At 35.1% G+C, this 21363-nt stretch overlaps 1 protein-coding gene across 1 annotated transcript; it reads right to left on the reverse strand.

The window, feature by feature from the left end:
* Positions 1-1611: 1611 nt before the first annotated feature.
* On the reverse strand, positions 1612-19767 carry pgm2l1 (phosphoglucomutase 2-like 1). Its single transcript, XM_046863576.1, has 14 exons — positions 19433-19767; positions 16846-17013; positions 14606-14712; positions 13908-13992; positions 13714-13797; positions 12686-12879; positions 12406-12595; positions 10328-10425; positions 9819-9999; positions 6399-6492; positions 4951-5080; positions 4455-4644; positions 3705-3838; positions 1612-2830 (listed from the first exon to the last, which is right to left on the reverse strand). Exons 1-14 carry the CDS (start codon positions 19532-19534, stop codon positions 2728-2730), a joined length of 1860 nt encoding a protein of 619 aa, XP_046719532.1. The 5' UTR covers positions 19535-19767; the 3' UTR covers positions 1612-2727.
* Between the last annotated feature and the right edge of the window lie 1596 nt (positions 19768-21363).

Below are 21363 nucleotides of genomic sequence, written 5' to 3' on the forward strand. Positions count from 1 at the left end.
ATTTAATATCTCTGACTAACTTCACTATTTCCCTTGTGTTTGATGCAATGTGTGCTTGTTACTGTATAGTGGTAAGGGACAACAACTTTTGCGCAATATCTTGAGTACAGAATTTCTTGTTGTGCCGCCCCTTCTAAAACATTAATATATGGAATAAAAATAAGTGTAATAATCTTAAATAAGGCGTGTTAGAATGTACAAACACAGACGTAAAATGTTTACAACACTGTTAATAGTTCCAGATGAAAAACTTCTGACTTTGCGTACTGAGTTTTTCTTTTTTTTTTTTTACATTTGTATAACAAAGTGTATAAAATATTATAAATAAAATAAAATGTAAATATTAACAATGTAATACAATATACTGATTATGTTTAGCATTTGGTCTTAGTTGTAGATTTATTTTGACAATTTATTTAGCAATTACAAAAACAAACAGTTTTGAGCAGGTAAAGTTTGAACAGGTAAAGGTAAAGTTTTTAGGAAAGTTTTCAGTTGAGTTTGTACAAAGAAAGAAAACAGCAACACTGACTCCAGTGTGATTTGTATATTTTTAATTCAATACAATTCACTTAGGCAGAAATGTAATTGGTGAATGGAACAAATGGACTATATTATATATATATTTGGAGATTCACTACAGTTGAACTTATTTGTACTCATCTATAGAATAAAAGCATAATGAAAATATTCTTTCTTAGTGATGTATTTCATATAACATGTTCTTTTCATATGCTTTCTGCCCATAGGTGTAATGTAAAGTATATATGTGTGTATATATATATATATATATATATATATATATATATATATATATATATACATACAATTCTTCACATGGTTTTATTTGAAGAATTTCACATCACTAGCATCTCCTTCCTCAGGTTCACCCTCTTGGCTCGAAATATACAGATGGACAGGCGGTGAAGCCCTGGAATAACACAAATTATGACACAACAGAAGGTGTTGAGATTGTTCGTTTTCAATTGGCTTTTCTTCTTATATGAGACAAAAATTGGAACTCCACCAACGATCGACTGCCCTTGTGTGGAAACAACACTGAGAAACTTTAGACTTGCCTGCCACATTTAATATCTCTGACTAACTTCACTATTTCCCTTGTGTTTGATGCAATGTGTGCTTGTTACTGTATAGTGGTAAGGGACAACAACTTTTGCGCAATATCTTGAGTACAGAATTTCTTGTTGTGCCGCCCCTTCTAAAACATTAATATATGGAATAAAAATAAGTGTAATAATCTTAAATAAGGCGTGTTAGAATGTACAAACACAGGCGTAAAATGTTTACAACACTGTTAATAGTTCCAGATGAAAAACTTCTGACTTTGCGTACTGAGTTTTTCTTTTTTTTTTTTTTTTACATTTGTATAACAAAGTGTATAAAATATTATAAATAAAATAAAATGTAAATATTAACAATGTAATACAATATACTGATTATGTTTAGCATTTGGTCTTAGTTGTAGATTTATTTTGACAATTTATTTAGCAATTACAAAAACAAACAGTTTTGAGCAGGTAAAGTTTGAACAGGTAAAGGTAAAGTTTTAGGAAAGTTTTCAGTTGAGTTTGTACAAAGAAAGAAAACAGCAACACTGACTCCAGTGTGATTTGTATATTTTTAATTCAATACAATTCACTTAGGCAGAAATGTAATTGGTGAATGGAACAAATGGACTATATTATATATATATTTGGAGATTCACTACAGTTGAACTTATTTGTACTCATCTATAGAATAAAAGCATAATGAAAATATTCTTTCTTAGTGATGTATTTCATATAACATGTTCTTTTCATATGCTTTCTGCCCATAGGTGTAATGTAAAGTTACACAAAATAAATATTCATCCTATCAACATCTCTTGGCAATATGTATTTAAAAAAAATAGATATCTGTAGTGCAATCTGAATACTACAAAAGAAAATTCAGTACATTGAAAGCAGCAAAAGTCTTATGAACTACTGTTCATCACACATACACAAAGAACATAAAACTTCAGAGAACACCATTATAAATAATCAAATAATGAACAAATGTGAAATTCAAAAAATGTGAGCTGCAAGCACAGCATCTTTTGGTGCCTTCCCTTTTTCTGAATTGTTTAAGAATTTATATTCTACAAAAAAATTAAGATCTTTCCTGTCCAAGAATTACTAATCTCACCAAAATGTCACCAACAGCATCTGGGATAATGTTGGCCTTAGCTGTAGATTAATTTTGACCGTTTGATAACAGAATTTGGGACAATGTAATCACATCTGTATGTTTATTTACCTATATAACAGAAATATGCAATGCAGTAGTTTGTATAATGTTAGCAATCAATGAATTTTCAGTGCAGCATTCTGGTGAAAGGTTGGGGATGACCAAAGGACACTACTTTAGAACACAGAAACTGACATATTAAAAAAAACTGATTTGTTTCTTGTTGATAATTAATTTTAAGACATAGATAAAGCCTTGTTTACTGAGTAAAGTGACATTTAAGGAGAATTACACTAGTAGTCAGGATACATAAATCATAAAGCGGAAAGAGGCATGCTTGTTGCTGTAATGGTTCACCTCTTAAGACCTTTGCAATAACAAAATAATTAAAGCTGAACAACATTTCATAGTAAGATATATCATATCAGGCATTAACATTACATTAAGATTAAATGAACCCACAAAGATGCCTGCTTGACTGCTCCTGCTATGACACAGCTATATTGATCTGTGGATCAGATTGTTCTTCTCAGGTTCCAGGAACTCCTCCAGCAGAGTAGATGTCACCTTACTTAAATCCTCTTCAAGACTTGAGATATCTCTTGAAATATAATAAAAATGTATTATTTTAATTGGTTTGTTTGTTAGAGAAGTCTTTCACCCCCTCAAAAAAAAATTCATAAATAAATAAAACAAAATAAGAAAACAATTGGCAGTTTGTATCAGAGATGCAAACTGCATATACTGTATTTACACTATGTGGACAAAAGTATTGGGTCACCTGACCTTTCCTGCCATATGTGGTTCTTTTCCAAACTGTTACCTCAAAGCTGAAGGAAGACAATTGTCTTTAGATGCGCTATAATAAAACTCTGCATTAACTTTAACTTGGAAACCCAAACCTGTTCCAGCATGGCAATGCCCCTGTGCACAAAGAGAGCTCCATGAAGATATGGTTTACATGGCTTATTGAAGTATTTTGAGTGGCCTGCAATGGAGCTCTGATCTCATCCAGACTAAACACCTTTGGGATGAATTGGAACACTGACTTTACCCCAGGTCCCCTCACCTACATCAGTACCTGAATTCACTATCACCCTTGTGGCTGATGAACACACATTTTCAAAAGCACACTCTCAAAATCTAGTGGAGCATCTTGTCAAAAAAAGTGAAGAAAATTTTAAGAGCAAATTGGGACTGAAGTGTGACTAAATGTGGAATGTGATGCTTAAACAGCACAAAACATACTTATGACCAGGTGTCCGCAAACATTTGGCAATATAGTGTATAAATTAAGTCTGAAAAATTCCTTATTTTAGAAATAAAAGTGCGTTGGTTTGAAAGAGGCAGATGTAGAGGACAGGGGAGGGTATGGAGACGGATGATCTGCTGTGGTGACCCCTAATGGGAGAAGCTGAAAAAAGAAGAAAAAATAACAGTGCACACAGTTTGGGAAGACCCTTATAGACATTTACCTTTTTCCAGGTGGTGCACAGAATTCGGTGTAGTACTTGATTTTAGGCTCTGTCCCGCTAGTCCTAAGGGTGGCAACGATTCCATTCAGAAATGTGAATGTGACCATTTGGCTGCTTTTGGACAATGGTAGAACCTAAGTAAATATGACATGCAAACACAGATTCACAACATTTCTAATGCATGGGTTCTCCTCACCAGTCCTTTGAACACAATGTTCTGAACATCTTTTTCCTATATTCTACTCCCCACATACATATATTATAAATGCAGCGATTACTTGTGTGGCACTACCAGAATTACAGCTAAAAACCTTTGCGATAGCAGGTGCTACAAGTATATATTATTATTTTGGGTTTAGCATAGATGGCTCAAAAACAACTGTAAATGTATTATCTGTTAATATGCTTCTTTAGGAATATACATTCGGTATTTGTAATATATACAATAAGACCTTCCATTTCTAAGATCTACAAATGACAGGTTTGTGTAGAAAACAATGCAAAGAAAATATGTGTTTAATTGGATTGTGATCTGTGAGGGCTACAACATTTCATTATCAAACAATGCATCAAATTAAAATTTGCATTAATCTGCAGTGATGATTGCCTCTTACCCATGTGTATGTTAAAAATATTCATCTAAGCAGACTGGATTAGAAGGTGCATCTTGTATTCATGTGCATCTTGAAGATATTTTTGAGGAAACGCCATACCCTGTATCATACATTAAAATATAAAGAGTATACATACACATTTTCTGTCAGGTTTGCTGCTGTCATAACCTGTAGTCACATCTCTGATGTGTGTAATGCTGTATCCTCCACACTTCTTTGGGTAAACGCCTTCACTTTCAAAGTTGCGCAAACGTTTAAATATTCTTTTCACAGTTGGGGGGTCATTGCAGATAACATAGGAAGTTCTGGAAATGTGGTAGCCATAACTGGAACAAAAACAGTAAAAAAGTTTGTTAGTTTGTTCACACAAATAGGGACATTTTGCATTTTAAATCAAAATGAATAGCATATCAAAACCTTTGCCTTAGTGGATTAGAGATTTAATAATTATGTTTAAAGACATGCATATTGCTTGATTACCCAAAAAAAACAGGATTAATTGGGTAACTCTGATTATGTATAGTAGACTGCATTTTATTTGTTCTGCATTATTTTCTATAGTTCAATAAACATGTTCTTGGAAAGCAAACTCAACATAAATAAATCATTTGGAAAAAAGGAGCAAGACTCACATTTCATAGATGTTTTGAAGTTGCTGGTTAAGTGTTATATTCTTTGTATGCAAATACACTGCCATCTCAGCAACAACTACAGCAGCACTAACTCCATCCTTGTCAAGGACCATTTTCCCGCACAGAAAGCCTGGTGCCAAACACAAGCACAGCAAAGTTAAGTAAAATAAGCACAATTGCAGTTGTAGACAAACAAACTAAAGACAGTGAAACAAAAAAATTGTCACCATTCATTACTGTATTGTTAAATTAATTTGTGTATAAAAGGCGTTTTGAAGAACAGCTCAGCTTTTGCAGCTTTTGTTTATATATCCGATTTACAATGGGTCAAAAGTTTCTCCCCTCATTATACCAGATGTCAGCATTTAATTATTAATTCTTTACCTAAAATACATATATGTTTATTTCTTTCTTGTCAACAATTTTATACAGAAACTTATGAAATTAGTCTGATGTGTAATACTGGCAGAACATGTTACTGTGTCAAATACTTCAACTCTTGTGATCAGCCACCATCCAGCATAAAAAATATAAATGCCTGCCTAAGTGTAGAATTAGTAGTTCAATGCTGACATCTAGTGGTGCAACTAGTGATTATTAATTCTTAATGTTTCATTAAAACAGGGGCATTTATATCACGTGAGAGTGGTTACTGTAACAAGAATGTGTGTAGACATTGCCCTTGCTCTTAATCTTAAACCTGCCCCATGCTAAACAATTAATTAGCAGTTTTAAAATCTCAGGATATCTTACAATATTAGGTATTTGTACTAGACATGGTAAATAGGATTACTGTGTACAGGAGATTTGATACTAGATACCGTAGAGTTTATATAATAATAATAATATTAATAATAATATTAATAATAATAATAATAGTTATTATTATTATTATTATTATTATTATTATTATTATTATATTTAAATAATCAGGAAACATTAACTTAAGTTTTATACCCAAAAAAATAACATTATCTCATTTTAAAAAATACAAAATAATCATAATTTAAATAATTGTGTGAATATTGTTTAAAGCATTCATTTTAACCCAACAACAATCATTTCAATCATGTCATGCAATTAAAATTTCAAAATGATCAGAGCAATTTATATAGGAACTGAAACTAAAGTACTAAACAAGTTACATGCTCGAAAATTCTCAGGTTAAGACCACAGTGATAAACATATTTAGTTTACTTAAAACTACTTATAACAGATTTTGTTATTTTGTTATTATTATATACTTAGTACATCCTTTTAACATTTGACCCTGGTATTATTTTAATAACATCAAAGGGACTGTAGGAACAAAGCCATGTTTGTTGGTGAATCAATATTCTTTTACTGTTGAACTACTAACAACAAAGATATTACATGATCAAGTGAAATATGGTAAATATACTTCAGGCTTTATAGGTATTTGGTTTCAGTATTGCATGTCTACTTACCAATGGACTCCTCGAAGGAAAAAATGACCTCCTTTCCTGTTTTAGCTAACTCGTGGATTTTATTTCCAATCCATTTGAAGCCTGGTAGTGTTTCCTGAGATGGTGAAACGTCAAACAGGACAAATGGAACAGGACACAGGCAGCCTTTCAATCGACAAAAGTGCATACATTTAACAAATACGTATTTAATCTATATATGTTTAATTTTTGGTTTTCTTGAAATAACTGCAATTCAATTAGTCTCTCACAGCTTTTTACCTTTTTTTAACATTACGAAGAATGCTGGAACTGGACCGTTGGAACTATACATATATAATTGCAGTTATATAACTATGAGTGTGTGCCTTACTAACACAACAATTGGCAGTAATATGGTGAGTAATACAAGAATACACAAGAAATTTAAACAGAGCCAAATGCAGGGCATTGTGCGAGGTGTAAATTTATATGAAAATATATGTACACTGAAGGCAATATGCCCCAGTGGATGTGGAAGTTACCCATCATCAGTGGTGGGCGGTCAGGGCCAGCAAAGCCTCCCTGCTTGCCTATCAGAAGCACTGACCTACATCTACGACCTAAATTCTAATATTTGTTCCATTAAATTGTATTAATTTATTCCCAACAGTTTATTCTCTTCATTTCGTAGAGTTTCTCTTGGCTGCACTGATTCCAGTACGTGTATTTGGATGTTAGATTATATGTTCAATCAGATTTCAGCCTCTATTTGCTGCCATGTCAATCTTATCTGCCCAGGGCCTTTAAAGTCTTCCATCGTCTACTTTAGAAATAGCTTTGTTTCTTTAACCAATCAGATTTCAAATTCGCCAATATTAGAATAGTGTCAGCATTTTTCCGTTCTCTCATTGGTTGGTCAGAGGGAAACTGGTACAGCCAAGTGAATACATCCGAGTTAGCCTTTTTTATGCCTACGGAGGAAGAGAAATTGATTTGGTTTCGGTCATACTTAAAATACATTTTGGAAAAAAAAGCTAGACATCGTGAGGAGAGGTCGAGCAACCCCGAAGCTAGCTAGCTTGTCTTAGCCTGGAAAAGTACAGTGAGGAAAATAAGTATTTGAACACCCCGCTATTTTGCAAGTTCTCCCACTTAGAAATCATGGAGGGGTCTGAAATTGTCATCGTAGGTGCATGTCCACTGTGAGAGACATAATCCAAAAAAAAAAAAAAAATCCAATATATGATTTTTAAACTATTTATTTGTATGATACAGCTGCAAATAAGTATTTGAACACCTGTCTATCAGCTAGAATTGTGACCCTCAAAGACCTGTTAGTCTGCCTTTAAAATGTCCACCTCCACTACATTTATTATCCTAAATTAGATGCACCTGTTTGAGGTCGTTAGCTGCATAAAGACACCTGTCCACCCCATACAATCAGTAAGAATCCAACTACTAACATGGCCAAGACCAAAGAGCTGTCCAAAGACACTAGAGACAAAATTGTACACCTCCACAAGGCTGGAAAGGGCTACGGGGAAATTGCCAAGCAGCTTAGTGAAAAAAGGTCCACTGTTTGAGCAATCATTAGAAAATGGAAGAAGCTAAACATGACTGTCAATCTCCCTCGGACTGGGGCTCCATGCAAGATCTCACCTCTTGGGGTCTCAGTGATCCTAAGGAAGGTGAGAAATCAGCCCAGAACTACACGGGAGGAGCTGGTCAATGACCTAAAAAGAGCTGGGAGGTTCCAAGGTTACTGTTGGTAATACACTAAGACGTCATGGTTTGAAATCATGCATGGCACGGAAGGTTCCCCTGCTTAAACCAGCACATGTCCAGGCACGTCTTAGGTTTGCCAATGACCATTTGAATGATCCAGAGGAGGCATGGGAGTCAGATGAGACCAAAATAGAACTTTTGGGTCATAATTCCACTAAACGTGTTTGGAGGAAGAAGAATGATGAGTACCATCCCAAGAACACCATCCCTACTGTGAAGCATGGGGGTGGTAGCATCATGCTTTGGGGGTGTTTTTCTGCATATGGGACAGGGCGACTGCACTGTATTAAGGAGAGGATGACCGGGGCTATGTATTGCAAGATTTTGGGGAACAACCTCCTTCTCCCAGTTAGAGCATTGAAGATGGGCCGAGGCTGGGTCTTCCAACATGACAATGACCCGAACCACACAGCCAGAATAACCAAGGAGTGGCTCTGTAAGAAGCATATCAAGGTTCTGGCGTGGCCTAGCCAGTCTCCAGACCTAAACCCAATAGAGAATCTTTGGAGGGAGGTCAAAATCCGTGTTTCTCAGCGACAGGACAGAAACCTGACTGATCTAGAGAAGATCTGTGTGGAGGAGTGGGCCAAAATCCCTCCTGCAGTGTGTGCAAACCTGGTGAAAAACTACAGGAAACATTTGACCTCTGTAATTGCAAACAAAGGCTACTGTACCAAATATTAACATTGACTTTCTCAGGTGTTCAAATACTTATTTGCAGCTGTATCATACAAATAAATAGTTAAAAAATCATACATTGTGATTTCTGGATTTTTTTTTTTAGATTATGTCTCTCACAGTGGACATGCACCTACGATGACAATTTTAGACCCCTCCATGATTTCTAAGTGGGAGAACTTGCAAAATAGCAGGGTGTTCAAATACTTTTTTTCCTCATTGTATTTGTTAATATATATATACACAATAACATGACAAAAACATTAAAATAAAAAAAATAAAAAAAACCTATTTACCAGAGATGCAGACTCATAATTTGCACCGCTCTTTAGAGGCTGTAAGACAGTGGTACCGCACGTATTCACTGGTCTGGAAGTGGAGAACAAACACTTTCCCAGGCTGAGACAAGCTAGCTAGCTTCAGGGTTGGCCGACCTCTCCTCAAGATGTCTAGCTTTTTTTTCAAAATGTATTTTAAGTATGACCGAAACCAAATCAATTTCTCTTCCTCCATAGGCATAAAAAAGGCTAACTCATATAGACCTCCCAGTTAAGACTTAAAACCTCTACACTACAACCACAACTGTGCACTAATATATATATATATATATATATATATATATATATATATATATATATATATATATATATATATATATATATATATATATATATAGAGTGCACAGTTGCGGTTGTAGTGTAGAGGTTTTAAGTCTTAACTGGGTTTCTTGCTTTAGTAAAATGGTATTCACCCTCCATATGTGAAATGTCTCTCTCTCTGTAATGCCACCCAGTGTTATATTGCGTTTTTGTACAGTATTGATGGTTTCTATAATTGCGGCATGATAGTGGTGGTATTAGGAGGTGGATTAAGTCAAGTAAGTCACCACTGAAGGCCCAGGTACCAAATGCACGGCCTGCCACTGCCCATCATACATGGACTCAAGACAAAGGTTTTCTCCATCTCTGACATTAGCTTTACTTTATAGTTTTCACCAACCTCAAATTGGAAGCCCTCCATCTCTGCCATGGTCTTGAGGATTCTGGAGGAGACTGCAGTGGCAAGCATGTAGACGTTCTCAATTTCAGCTGGATCTGGGTGAGTCTCCTTCCAGTTAAATAGCATCCACCATCCCAGCAATGCAGCCAGCTCATTCCCAGTAAAAACCTTCCAGCTATATCTGCTCCACAAAAATATTGGTATTTGGAAATGTTAGTTTGTTGACTATATGGCTAAAAGTATGTGACCAGCTGCCAATCACACCCATGTGGGTCTTTACCAGACCAGTTAGAAGTGCAAGTATATAGAATGTTTTCGGTACTGTAGCTTTCATTTTCACCACTGGAAATAAGGATATGCTCCATCATGACTATGCGCGTAAGTAGATGATAGATTGGATTAGTAATGAGATATTAAAAGCAGAATTAAGAAGCAGAAAATGAAGTATAGTATCTATTAGTTGAAATCTCAAGTTTCTGTTTGCATGCCTAAATCCAAGAATGACTGACTTGTCACAATGCTCTGCAACAGCCAAACGATCAGCATCAGGGTCTGTTGCCAGCACAATCCTCGCTCCCTCTCTCTCAGCAAGACGAAGAGACAGCTCCTGGAAGTGAATTATTTCAACATGATATTGTAAGATGTGCTATAAATACTAAATATGGTAAAAAAGGCTCAATGAAGTAGCATCATATTTATACAGTTTGTGACTCGCAGTGGCAACCCTTAACGGGAGCAGCCAAAAGAAGAAGAAGAAAAGGACACTGGACATTATGAAATATCTGATTTAGATATTTATCATTTTATATTAAAAAAAGATGAAGGAAAAGTACAAAATGTTATCATTAGTATTTTGGACTGTTTGTGTATTGTAATAATTCGAGGTCGACCGATCTGAGTTTTTCTCTGGACAATGACGATATTTTGAGATCACGGCATCCGATGGCCGATATTTGATTCTGATATGTTTGAACGATTTTCTTTATCCCCCTTCTCATAAAATCTAATAGTATTTTAATAAGACGTGATACAAAAAATTGTTTAAATGAAACATTTATATAACTACAGCTGGTTAAAGATTTGCTAAAAATACAGTTCCAAACACTCATTCTTATTCTCTCTCCAAACACTCATTCTTATTCTCTCTCTAAATCTTCTTCTCATTCTCTCTCCACAAACAGCATCATATTCAACCAATGAAATATATAAAGCTAGATTAAAAAAAGGAATGATAAGAACTTAAAGCCCAGGACACGCCAAGCTAAGTGTCTGGCATCTTTGTTGTTTTTTCCGCACTGTTGGCTCTAGCTGGACGGCGGCAGCAGTTTTTTGACGATTCTGCATGTTAAGCAGCAGCTGAGCTCGTCGGAAAGAAAGAGAACTCTGAGATATAACTTAGCGAATTAGCACAAGAGAAATAAATTAGAACGCACTTGTCATTCTTGATTTTGTCTTTGCAACAGACATAATTGGAAAAACTGCACAAATCTGTTAGTGATGATCGCGGCAGGTGGAAACAATGCTTGCTAGCTTTTCCGGTTACCCCGTTTGGATGCGGAATATATATTACTGCCACCTGCTGATATTGGTAACTCATGCATGCCCAGAACGTACAAAAACGGTTTGGTGTGTCAGATACGCCTGCTTAACTATCAGTCTAATTTGCAGCACAATGCCAGTTTTATTGGTGGATTTAGAGTTGTGATTTTATACTGGCTGAAGTTCCAGAGGTGTCAAAAGTACACACATCATTCACTTAAGTAGGTACAGATGATCATGTTTTAAAATAGTTGGGTAGATGTACCGACTATCCTTTTTTACTCAAGTTAAAGTAAAGAAGTTTGGGCTCTGACATGCACTCAAGTAAAAAAGTAGTCATTATTACTAACTGTTTTAGTGTCATGCTGGTAATATTAGGGCTGTCAATCAATTAAAATATTTAATCATGATTAATCGCATGATTGTCAATAATGAACTCACGATTAGATCACACAATGTTTATCTGTACTTAATGTACCTTAAATTAATACTTTTCACGTTTTTAATACTCTAATCAACATGGGCATGGATGAATATGAATGCTTTATGCAAATGTATGTTTTTTATTAGTGAAACCAAACTTAACATAATTATTATGTTAAAAAGAACTAATTATTCTTGCAAATGTATTAAAGTAATTATGGTATTTTAAAATAAGTCAATCATCAAGCTGATATGTAAATCAGGACACCAAACGGAACAATTGCTATGTTTCCACACGGACATTTAATAAGGTGATACCGAAGAAATCAGACCAGAATATTTGTTTAGCGAGTTGGTTTAATTAAAAGTAGGCATTTAGGGTTGTTTTATTTATGTGTCTGTAAAAAGAGATGACAGAGACGGCAGACAGCGCACCCTGTTTTTTTCTTTCATTTTACAGATGTAGAGACTGAAGCCTTTTACAGATGTTGAGGCGTTTCTTGTTTACATCTGTATAGTGAAATTTATGCTTCTGAATAAATATTTGTGCCAACTGAAACAGCACTTACTTATTAACAGACCCAACTGTCTTCACATTTATCTTATCTTCATTTTATATTCTCACCAAAATGGACTCTCCCTCTTCAGGGTTAGGGCAGCTGACAGTGGAGAAATTTGGATCTGGATTCATCTGTTCTGGTACAGGGATAGGGGGCAGAAAGCCAAATGCCTGAAATGCCTTCTGGACATAGGTATGTCCAACTCCATGGAAGGATGAATGCACAAACTTCAAAGGAGTCTGTGTGTTGAGCTCTCTACAAATAATAAAAATAATAATCAATAACTACATACTACATATAATACCTTTTCTTTCCTTTTCTTTTAGCAGTGGTGTTAAGAAGTACCTGTGGAAGCAGAGTGTACTCAGCTCCTCCATGTACCAGCAGCAAATGTCTTTCAATGGATCAGTCCTTAATGAGCTGCTCTTAATTAGGTCTTGATTCCAAGAATCAGGCCAGGGCTCTACATTTTGTTCTATACAACGCAGGATCTCCTTATCATGTGGTGAAGAAATCTGTGCTCCATTCTCCCAGTATACCTGTAAAAAATGAATAAATACAAAAACACCTTATACTCTGACCACACACACATTTATAACACATGAATATGCAAGGAATTGGAATACCAAAGTTTATATATATATATATATATATATATATATATATATATATATATATATATATATATATATATATATATATATATATATAAAAACATTTACACACTGACCAGGCATAAATGTATGGCCACTGATCAGGCATAACATGACCACCTGCCTAATATTGTGTTCGTCCTTCTTTGGCTGCCAAAACAGTTGTGACCGGTCAAGCATTAATGGCATTAACCTTTTCAGCAATTTGAGCTATAGTAGCTCATCAGTTAGATCAGACCAGCCTTCGCTCCCCACGTGCATCAACGAGCCTTGTCCGCCCACGACCCTGTCGTCGGTTCACCACTGTTCCTTTCTTGGACCATTTTTAATAGATACTAACCACTGTATACCAGAAAAACCCCACAAGAGCTGCAATTTTTGAGATGCTCTGACCCAGTTGTCTAGCCATCACAATTTGGCCATTGTCAAACTCGCTTTAATTCTTACACTTGCACATTTTTTCTGCTTCTAACACATAAACTTGAAAGACAAAATGTTCACTTGCTGTATAAATATATCTCACCCACTAAGAGGTGCCATGATGAAGAGCTAATCAGTGTTATTCACTTCATTATAAAATGATAATGTCATTATTTTATGCCTGGTCAGTGTATTCTTTTTAACAATAAAGTATACTTGTAGTAAATAATACAGTATAGCAAGTTAAAAAACATTCAAAAATTATGGTTAGTAAAAATTATAGTTAGGACCACAGTTTACCTTGTATCCATTATCCTCCTTTCTGTTGTGAGAGGCAGTGATCATTATACCTGCAGCAGCTCCGTATTTCTTCACAGCATAGGGCTGCCAAGGTTAAATTATTCAGTAAAAGTAAAAATAATAAGTATAAATATTAAGTAGACTATGCATTTTAGGTACAAATCAAAACAAATTTCTTATTAAAACAGTCTTACCACAAATGGTGTAGGCACATATTTTGAAAACAGATAAACTGGAATATCCTTGCTGAGCATCACCGCTGCAGTCAAACTTGCAAGCCTGCAAAAAAAAAAAAACAACAGAAACCAATGAAGAAAAAATGAACACAACTATGTTGTAAATTGTGTATTTTGAATTGCACATCCAGCAGTGTTTGATCCCCACATTGCCAATCACTTACATGGAACATTTGTTTACTGGCTGTCCGACCAGCCTATGTTGGTTCCTTGCCATGTGTAATGCTATTGAATGTTTTTATGTGTGCATAAGCTCATTATTTTAACACTAGCTAGCGATCAAAATAAACAGTCACAATACATCATACTATAAAGTGTTATTTAAAGGTCTGTTCCACAGAAACATAGTGTAAGAAATATTCTTTAAAGGCACCAATCACAACCACAGAATCAGAAATTGCAGCTTTGACTAAAGATAACATACTGTTTAATACTTTAAATCCAGCTGTCAGAAATTGCACTGATTGCACTGATCAGTTTCACTTCTCTGCCATTAACAAACTGTCCTGAATTAAGTCATGAGTTCTGGCCATTAAAAGGTATATAATAATGCCCAAATTAATAACTATAACATAAAACATTTAAAACATAATTAACATAAACTAAAACCTATAAATTAAAAACAGAAAAGTTTGAATGTTTGCATAGTTGCCTACCGTTCACTCGTGCAGCCACTGTACTCTTGTGCCCGTGTGTCGTATCCAACCACCAAACCTCTGCTTCTCAGATCAGGGAAACATTTAGTCAAGTATACATACATCCCCTATAATGAAATTTAAAAAGACATTTTAGGTATGCGACATGGATATAAAGAACATTCATATTCAGGCTAAAAAAGTAAAGGTCAAAGATTTTCCACATTTTAAAAACACAGTAGTGCACTGAAATTATTGACACTATTAATCAAATTTAAAAACAAAAGTGATCCTTCATTAGTGGACACAGAAAATAAAAACTAAAATAATAATAGTTATATAATAATAGTTAATAATTTTTGCAATGACTCATGCAAAAATAGAAACTGCAATTATACAGCTTAGATCAAATAGATTTACGTAATCTTAAACTGTACTTTTTGTAAATGATATTGCATGTGTGTGCGCGTTAGTTTTTCATTGCATAGAAACCTATTGTATTGGACTGCATGCTATATTGCTAAAATATAGCCAGGCATAAAATCTAAAGTACTGAAGTCTGAAACCTATAGACATCACCAGACTATCTTCCTGCCAAAGCTCCAGACCAATACTAGAACTGTATTCAACTCCTTGTATTAAACTATTTATGCCTTTAAAGAGTGAAGTAATAACACTATAGTAACAGTTTGCATATATATATATATATATATATATATATATATATATATATATATATATATATATATATATATATATATATATATACACATATATATGTGCATGTGTCTATGTATTTATGTATATATAGAACACCCCTCACATCTTCTCAAGGGACAATACTATAGAAATAAAACAGATATTTTAGTGTAGTCAATGTGCAACTTGTATAGCAGTACAGATTTACTGTCCTCTTAAAATAACTTAACATACAGCCATTATTGTGTAAATATCTGGCAACAAAAGTGAGTACACCCTAAGTGATAACAGCTGTACATCCTGTAAATATGCAAAGCCACATCCTATTCATCATGTTCATGTGTTTGTCTGTTTGACAGAACCAAACAAATTTGAGTATCTTGCATTAAAGCGGTTAAAATTTGGTGCTTTGAGGACAATTCTCTTATACGAGCCACTGGATGTTTAACATGCACCTCATAGCAAAGAACCCTCTAAGGATTTAGTATTAGATTTGTTGCTCTCCACAAACATGGCCTAGGCTATCAGAAGATCAGCAACACCCTGAAACTGAGTTACAATACAGTGACCAGGGTCATACAGAGGTTTTCCAAGATGGGTTCCACTCAGGAACAGGTCTCGCAAGGGTCACTCAAAGAAGTTGAGTCCTCGTGCTGTGCGTCAGGTGCAGAAGCTGACTTCAAAAAACAGACGCATGAGTGCTGCCCGCATTGCTTTAGAGGTTGCAGAAGCGGAAGGTCCACTTGTCAGTGCTCAGACCATACACTACACTGCAACAAATCGGTTTGCATGGCCTTTGTCCCAGAAGGAAACCTCTTCCGAAGCTGGCTCAATAGAAAGCCCACAAACAGTTTGCCAACAACAACATGTTCAAGAGCATGAATTGCTGGAACCATGTCCTGTGGTCTGATGAGACTAAGATAAACTTGTTTGGCTTAGATGGTGTCCAGCATGTGTGGTGATGCCCTGGTGAGGAGAACCAAGACAATTACATCTTGCCTACAGTCAAGTATGGTGATGGTAGCATCATGGTCTGGGGCTTCATGAGTGCTGCTGGTACTGGGGAGCTGCAGTTCAGTGAGGGAAAAAACATGGATTCCAATGCAGAACATACATTCTGATGCAGAACATGATAACCTGTGCAGCTCTGGTGAATTCCATTCCCAGAAGGATTAAGGCAGTACCCAATGATAATATTTTGTGTGAGCACCATTGTTGACACTTATGTTGAGTTATTTTTAGAGGGCAGTAAATCTGTACTGCATAAAAGCTGCACATTGACTACTCTAAAATATATTTAAGTTTCATTCTATAGCATTGTTCTTTAAGAAGATATACCAAAATGGTTGCTGAAATGTGAGGGGTGTACTCATTATACATATATATCATATATCAGCTATGTATATATATATATATATATATATATATATATATATATATATATATATATATATATATATATATATATATATATATATATATATATATATATATATATATATATATATATATATATATATATATATATATACATACACACAGTCTATATGTCAATTTCGAACCTGTGTTGACTGGATAACAGTAAGATCATTCACACGGGAAAATCCAGCTCCCATAGCTGCTCTTAGTCCAGCTGTTCCAAAGGTCATCCTTGAGCACAGCCTCCTCCTGAGTTCTTCTACACGAGCTTCCTGGACCAGGCTTTTAATCTGTGCCTGTGTGGCTGCATTCTACCAAAAGCATAAAAAGCACATATATAATTTAACAGTTGGTCCTAAAAAAAGTAGGCTGTTTAGAGGATTTTCTACAATGATAAGTGAATCACTGAACTTATTTTAACCTGAAAACTGTTTACAGTTCTTTATGCCTACAGTGGGCAACAAAGACATTTTACATAACCTTTGTTTATTATAAAGCTAAGAGCAGAAGGCCAGTAATGTTGGGACTATGAACTGACTGTACAGTAAGAATGTCAAAGCAAAGCTAACATAAAATACAGCCAGCTAAAAATAAAATACAGTTAAAATAACAGTGCAGATCTAATATCAGTACATTTAATCAGTTATATATAACCTTGAAGAATATGACCAGGTTTGTGTATTAGTCTCCAGCAGAAAAATAGATACTACAATCTAAGATTAGTTTTAAAACTTCTCTTTAAGGAAAAATGTACTGTTTTTTTTTTTTTATATTCTCATAAGAAATAATATTATCATAAACGCCCTAATTGTATAATTAAGACAAATTCCCACAATATCTATTTATGTAACTTAAATGAAATGCAAACTATAAGTCAAGTATAAACAAAGCAAGGCCACAAGAAAAATAAATATGTGGTGGCAGACAGAGATAGAGAGAGAGTCAGAGAGACTGTTACAGAAAGCAGTGGGAGGTTAGCATATTATTTATATTTTCTGGCTGTATAAGGTTTGATATAAGGCATTGCGATACTATACTATTGTGTCTATGCTTGGGACCCCTCCAGAGATTTATTTCGAAAATAGAGATATGAGCCCATAATAGACAAAATGTGCAGCTGCTTCTACATCTCAAAGAGCTGCATTGCATATCTAACCATGGGTCTACATGACATTTAACATGACACAATATGGCTGCAGTACTAAATACAGTATACAGTACTCAACTATTCAGACACTGACTTATACACAAAGATAGAGTGTGGGACACTCGGCCTGTAGTATGGGGACAGCATGCAAATCTGTTAATAATAATTTAAACAAACAATTTAGCTTTTTCCTCCTGGTGGGTGCAGAATAATAAAAATGTGCTTAATCAGATTATATTTATATATTGATTACCCTTACTTTCCATTCATATCAGGCCAATAATAATAAGTAATACAACATTTAGCACATTTCTAGCTGTAAATCTTAAACACATTTTAAGAATAAAATCTGAAACTAAATCTCCAATAATCCTCAGGTACAGAAACATGGCGACAGATGACACAGAGATTCAAGAGATAACTTGAGCTTATTTGAGTTAAAAAAATGTGACACATTTCAAACAGACTGTAAAAGTTGTGTATGACTATGTAAACATCTAATGAGCATTCCTTTAACAATACATTTTAATGTCACAATATAATCTGCACAATTGCAGATTCGAGTACATTCATCGGTTATGTCTGGGGTAACATTAAATTATGGCATGAAAGTTGCAGACAGATCTAGTAGACTCTGACACCTGTGCTGTCACTTCATTGATTTCAATAAATACGAGTATGTAATGTATGACTAGTTAAATGCTGTTTTTTCAAGAATCCTTTACGCAATTGCTTATAGTTTGCTTGATGACCTAGACCTTGATCTTGCACTCAGTGTGTGTGAATGCATTCATTTAACATCAAATGAGCTGCAGCAGATGTACTCCCATGCAGCAGAATTTAGACTGCAGACTAATTTAAAAGTCTGAATAATAGCCTCCATGTGCATATCAATAATAACCTATTTTGTTGAATTTAGCTGGGGATTAGGAAGCAGACCTTTTTTTCAAATTATTGAAACCCAAAGAAAGTCTTTGCACATGTATGTGCCATCAGAATTCAAAAGCAGAGCTTTTTTTACTGTAATAAAACAACAGCCAAAAGCCATATAAAAATCCTGGCCCCTGGTGAGAAAGAACATTAATAGAAAGTGACTGATGTCATACACTATATTAGTAAGGCTGACCTTTACATCATCATGTGAAGATGTAATTTCACTGAAATCGAAATGTATTTAAACGTTATAAAAGATGAAGCGGGTTTGTTTATACTGCATGTATGCAAACAAAGAATAAAAGTGTATTAGAAGCCTTAGACTGGTACACATTGTACTTTCCTGTACTATACAGAAAATGCTGCAGACAGCACAAATTCAACACGCACTTCATTTTATTTTAGCTCTTTCAGCTCTTTTGGAGCTCTGAAACTTCCTTTCACTCACTTTTATACCAATTATGCTGTGTCATCCCTATAACTCCTGATAATACATTACAAAAATAAAAAATTAAAATTAAACTATAAGCAAACTATAACACGTTATACAGGATGCCCACCAAGTCAGACCCAAATCCCTTATCTTATTAACATGTAATGGGGAAAAAAGAGAAATCAGAAGTGATCTGATAAAAAAAATCAACACCAACCTGGTCCCAGATGATCCACTGATTAACCAGTTTGTCTAAAGTGTCATCTCCTGTGCTCACCAGATCATTGGCGTTAGCGTCGACGTCTTTATTTGACCACATGCTGACCAAAAACACAATCAGAAACTGAATGGTGGTCTTCCCAGCCTCCCTTATGCTGAAATAGATGTTAATGTACCCTGTAGAAGCGCCAGATGGGTTCAGCAATGCGAAATCATTCAGGTAAACATTCCGACAGTCGGTATCTAACAAGCGTGAATACGTTAGCTGAAATTAAATACAGAACCGGCAGCTTGCGGCTCGAGATTCTCGGGTAATATCGCGAGAAGATTTTACGAGAAAGCTGCGTTTAAACAGTTTAGCCCAAGGGTGTGTCCGGCTACAGGGCCACATGCGGGACATGATATCTGACCAAAGCCTTCTCCATTCTCTATTCTCTTCTCTATGTCTTCTTTTTAAAGTCGTTTACAAATGAATACTACTACTACTAATAATAATAAATTATTATTTCTAACGAAGTCTGCAAGATTGCAATAGTGATGCTTTTCAAGCACCACTATTGATAATAATGATAATAATAATAATAATAATAATAATAATAATAATAATAATAATAAAAATTGTATCATCATTATCATCATATAATGATAAAAAGAAGTTGCTTTATACCATTGGCAGCCAATGCATGCCATACCTAAGCCTTCAGTGGTGTCCAACCTTGGTGTCATACCATCATTATGATGCTACAGCCATAGAAACCATCAATATTATACAAAACGCAGTATAAGAGAGCATTGCATTAGAGACAGGTATCTCGCAACAAGAATGAATGCCATTACTAAAGCAAGAAACCCAATGAACACAATTCAACCATTCTCTTTTCACCACCAGCATACATAATCTCTAGCAGAAGCATTATTATCAACCTAATAAAATGACCCTGGGATTTTCCTTTCATTTTTCCATGCATTGTTTTCCATAATGCTATAATTCTGTGAACATGCAGCTGTTTTTGGACGCCTGCTAGATGGCCTTAGAATCAGCCACTTGCAATCTAAATGGTTAAAGCAACAACCTTCAAGCAACATGGATTTTACACTACAAGAGCCTGCAGTGCTGACTGTGAAGAAGGTATGGCAGATACCTTTGATGGCTGATAAAGGATTGAATTGGAACTTTAACCTTAACTTACACTTGTGTATGTTGCTGCAACAAGAAAAGCCATGTAATTAACAGACTATTAGAAATGTAATACACATCAAAACTATGAATTAACACATGTGGAATTATATATGGAATTATATACATAACAAAAAAGTGTGAAACAACTGAAAAATGTCATATTCTAGGTTCTTCAAAGTAGCCACCTTTTGCTTTGATTACTGCTTTGCACACTCTTGGCATTCTCTTGATGAGTTTCAAGAGGTAGTCACCTGAAATGGTCTTCCAACAGTCTTGAAGGAGTTCCCCGAGAGATGCCTGGCACTTGTTGGCCCTTTTGCCTTCACTCTGCGGTCCAGCTCACCCCTAAACCATCTCGATTGGGTTCAGGTCCGGTGACTGTGGAGGCCAGGTCATCTGGCGCAGCACCCCATCACTCTCCTTCTTGGTCAAATAGCCCTTGATGCCTTCAGTGTGACTCTACAATTTTCATAGTCATGAAAATAAAGAAACTCTTTGAATGAGAAGGTGTGTCCAAACTTTTGGTCTGTACTGTAAGTATCAGTGTTTTTCAGTTTAGACCAGCGGAGTAGGACTTGCTGGCCCAGTCGGCCCGCCATTGCTTTATACACATATTAAATAATGAATAAATGTGCTATTAACATGCAATATCCTGTTAAAAAACATTTTTGGTAGAAAATATGTTGATACAAATAATATGTTTATACATTTGTGTCACAGAAAACTCACTAGGATAAAAATGTCAGTCT

The sequence above is a fragment of the Silurus meridionalis genome, chromosome 12, assembly GCF_014805685.1.
Source record: "Silurus meridionalis isolate SWU-2019-XX chromosome 12, ASM1480568v1, whole genome shotgun sequence".
NCBI lineage: Eukaryota > Metazoa > Chordata > Actinopteri > Siluriformes > Siluridae > Silurus > Silurus meridionalis.

Excerpts from the sequence above, each read along its gene's own strand:
- pgm2l1 (XM_046863576.1), bottom strand. The coding sequence starts at position 19,534 with ATGTGGTCAAATAAAGACGTCGACGCTAACGCCAATGATCTGGTGAGC. Across the intron at positions 10,000-10,327 it reads GTTGCAGAGCATTGTGACAA|ATATAGCTGGAAGGTTTTTA; the intron begins GTCAGTCATTCT and ends TTTGTGGAGCAG. Across the intron at positions 3,839-4,454 it reads GCAAACCTGACAGAAAATGT|GTTCTACCATTGTCCAAAAG; the intron begins GTATGTATACTC and ends ATATTTACTTAG.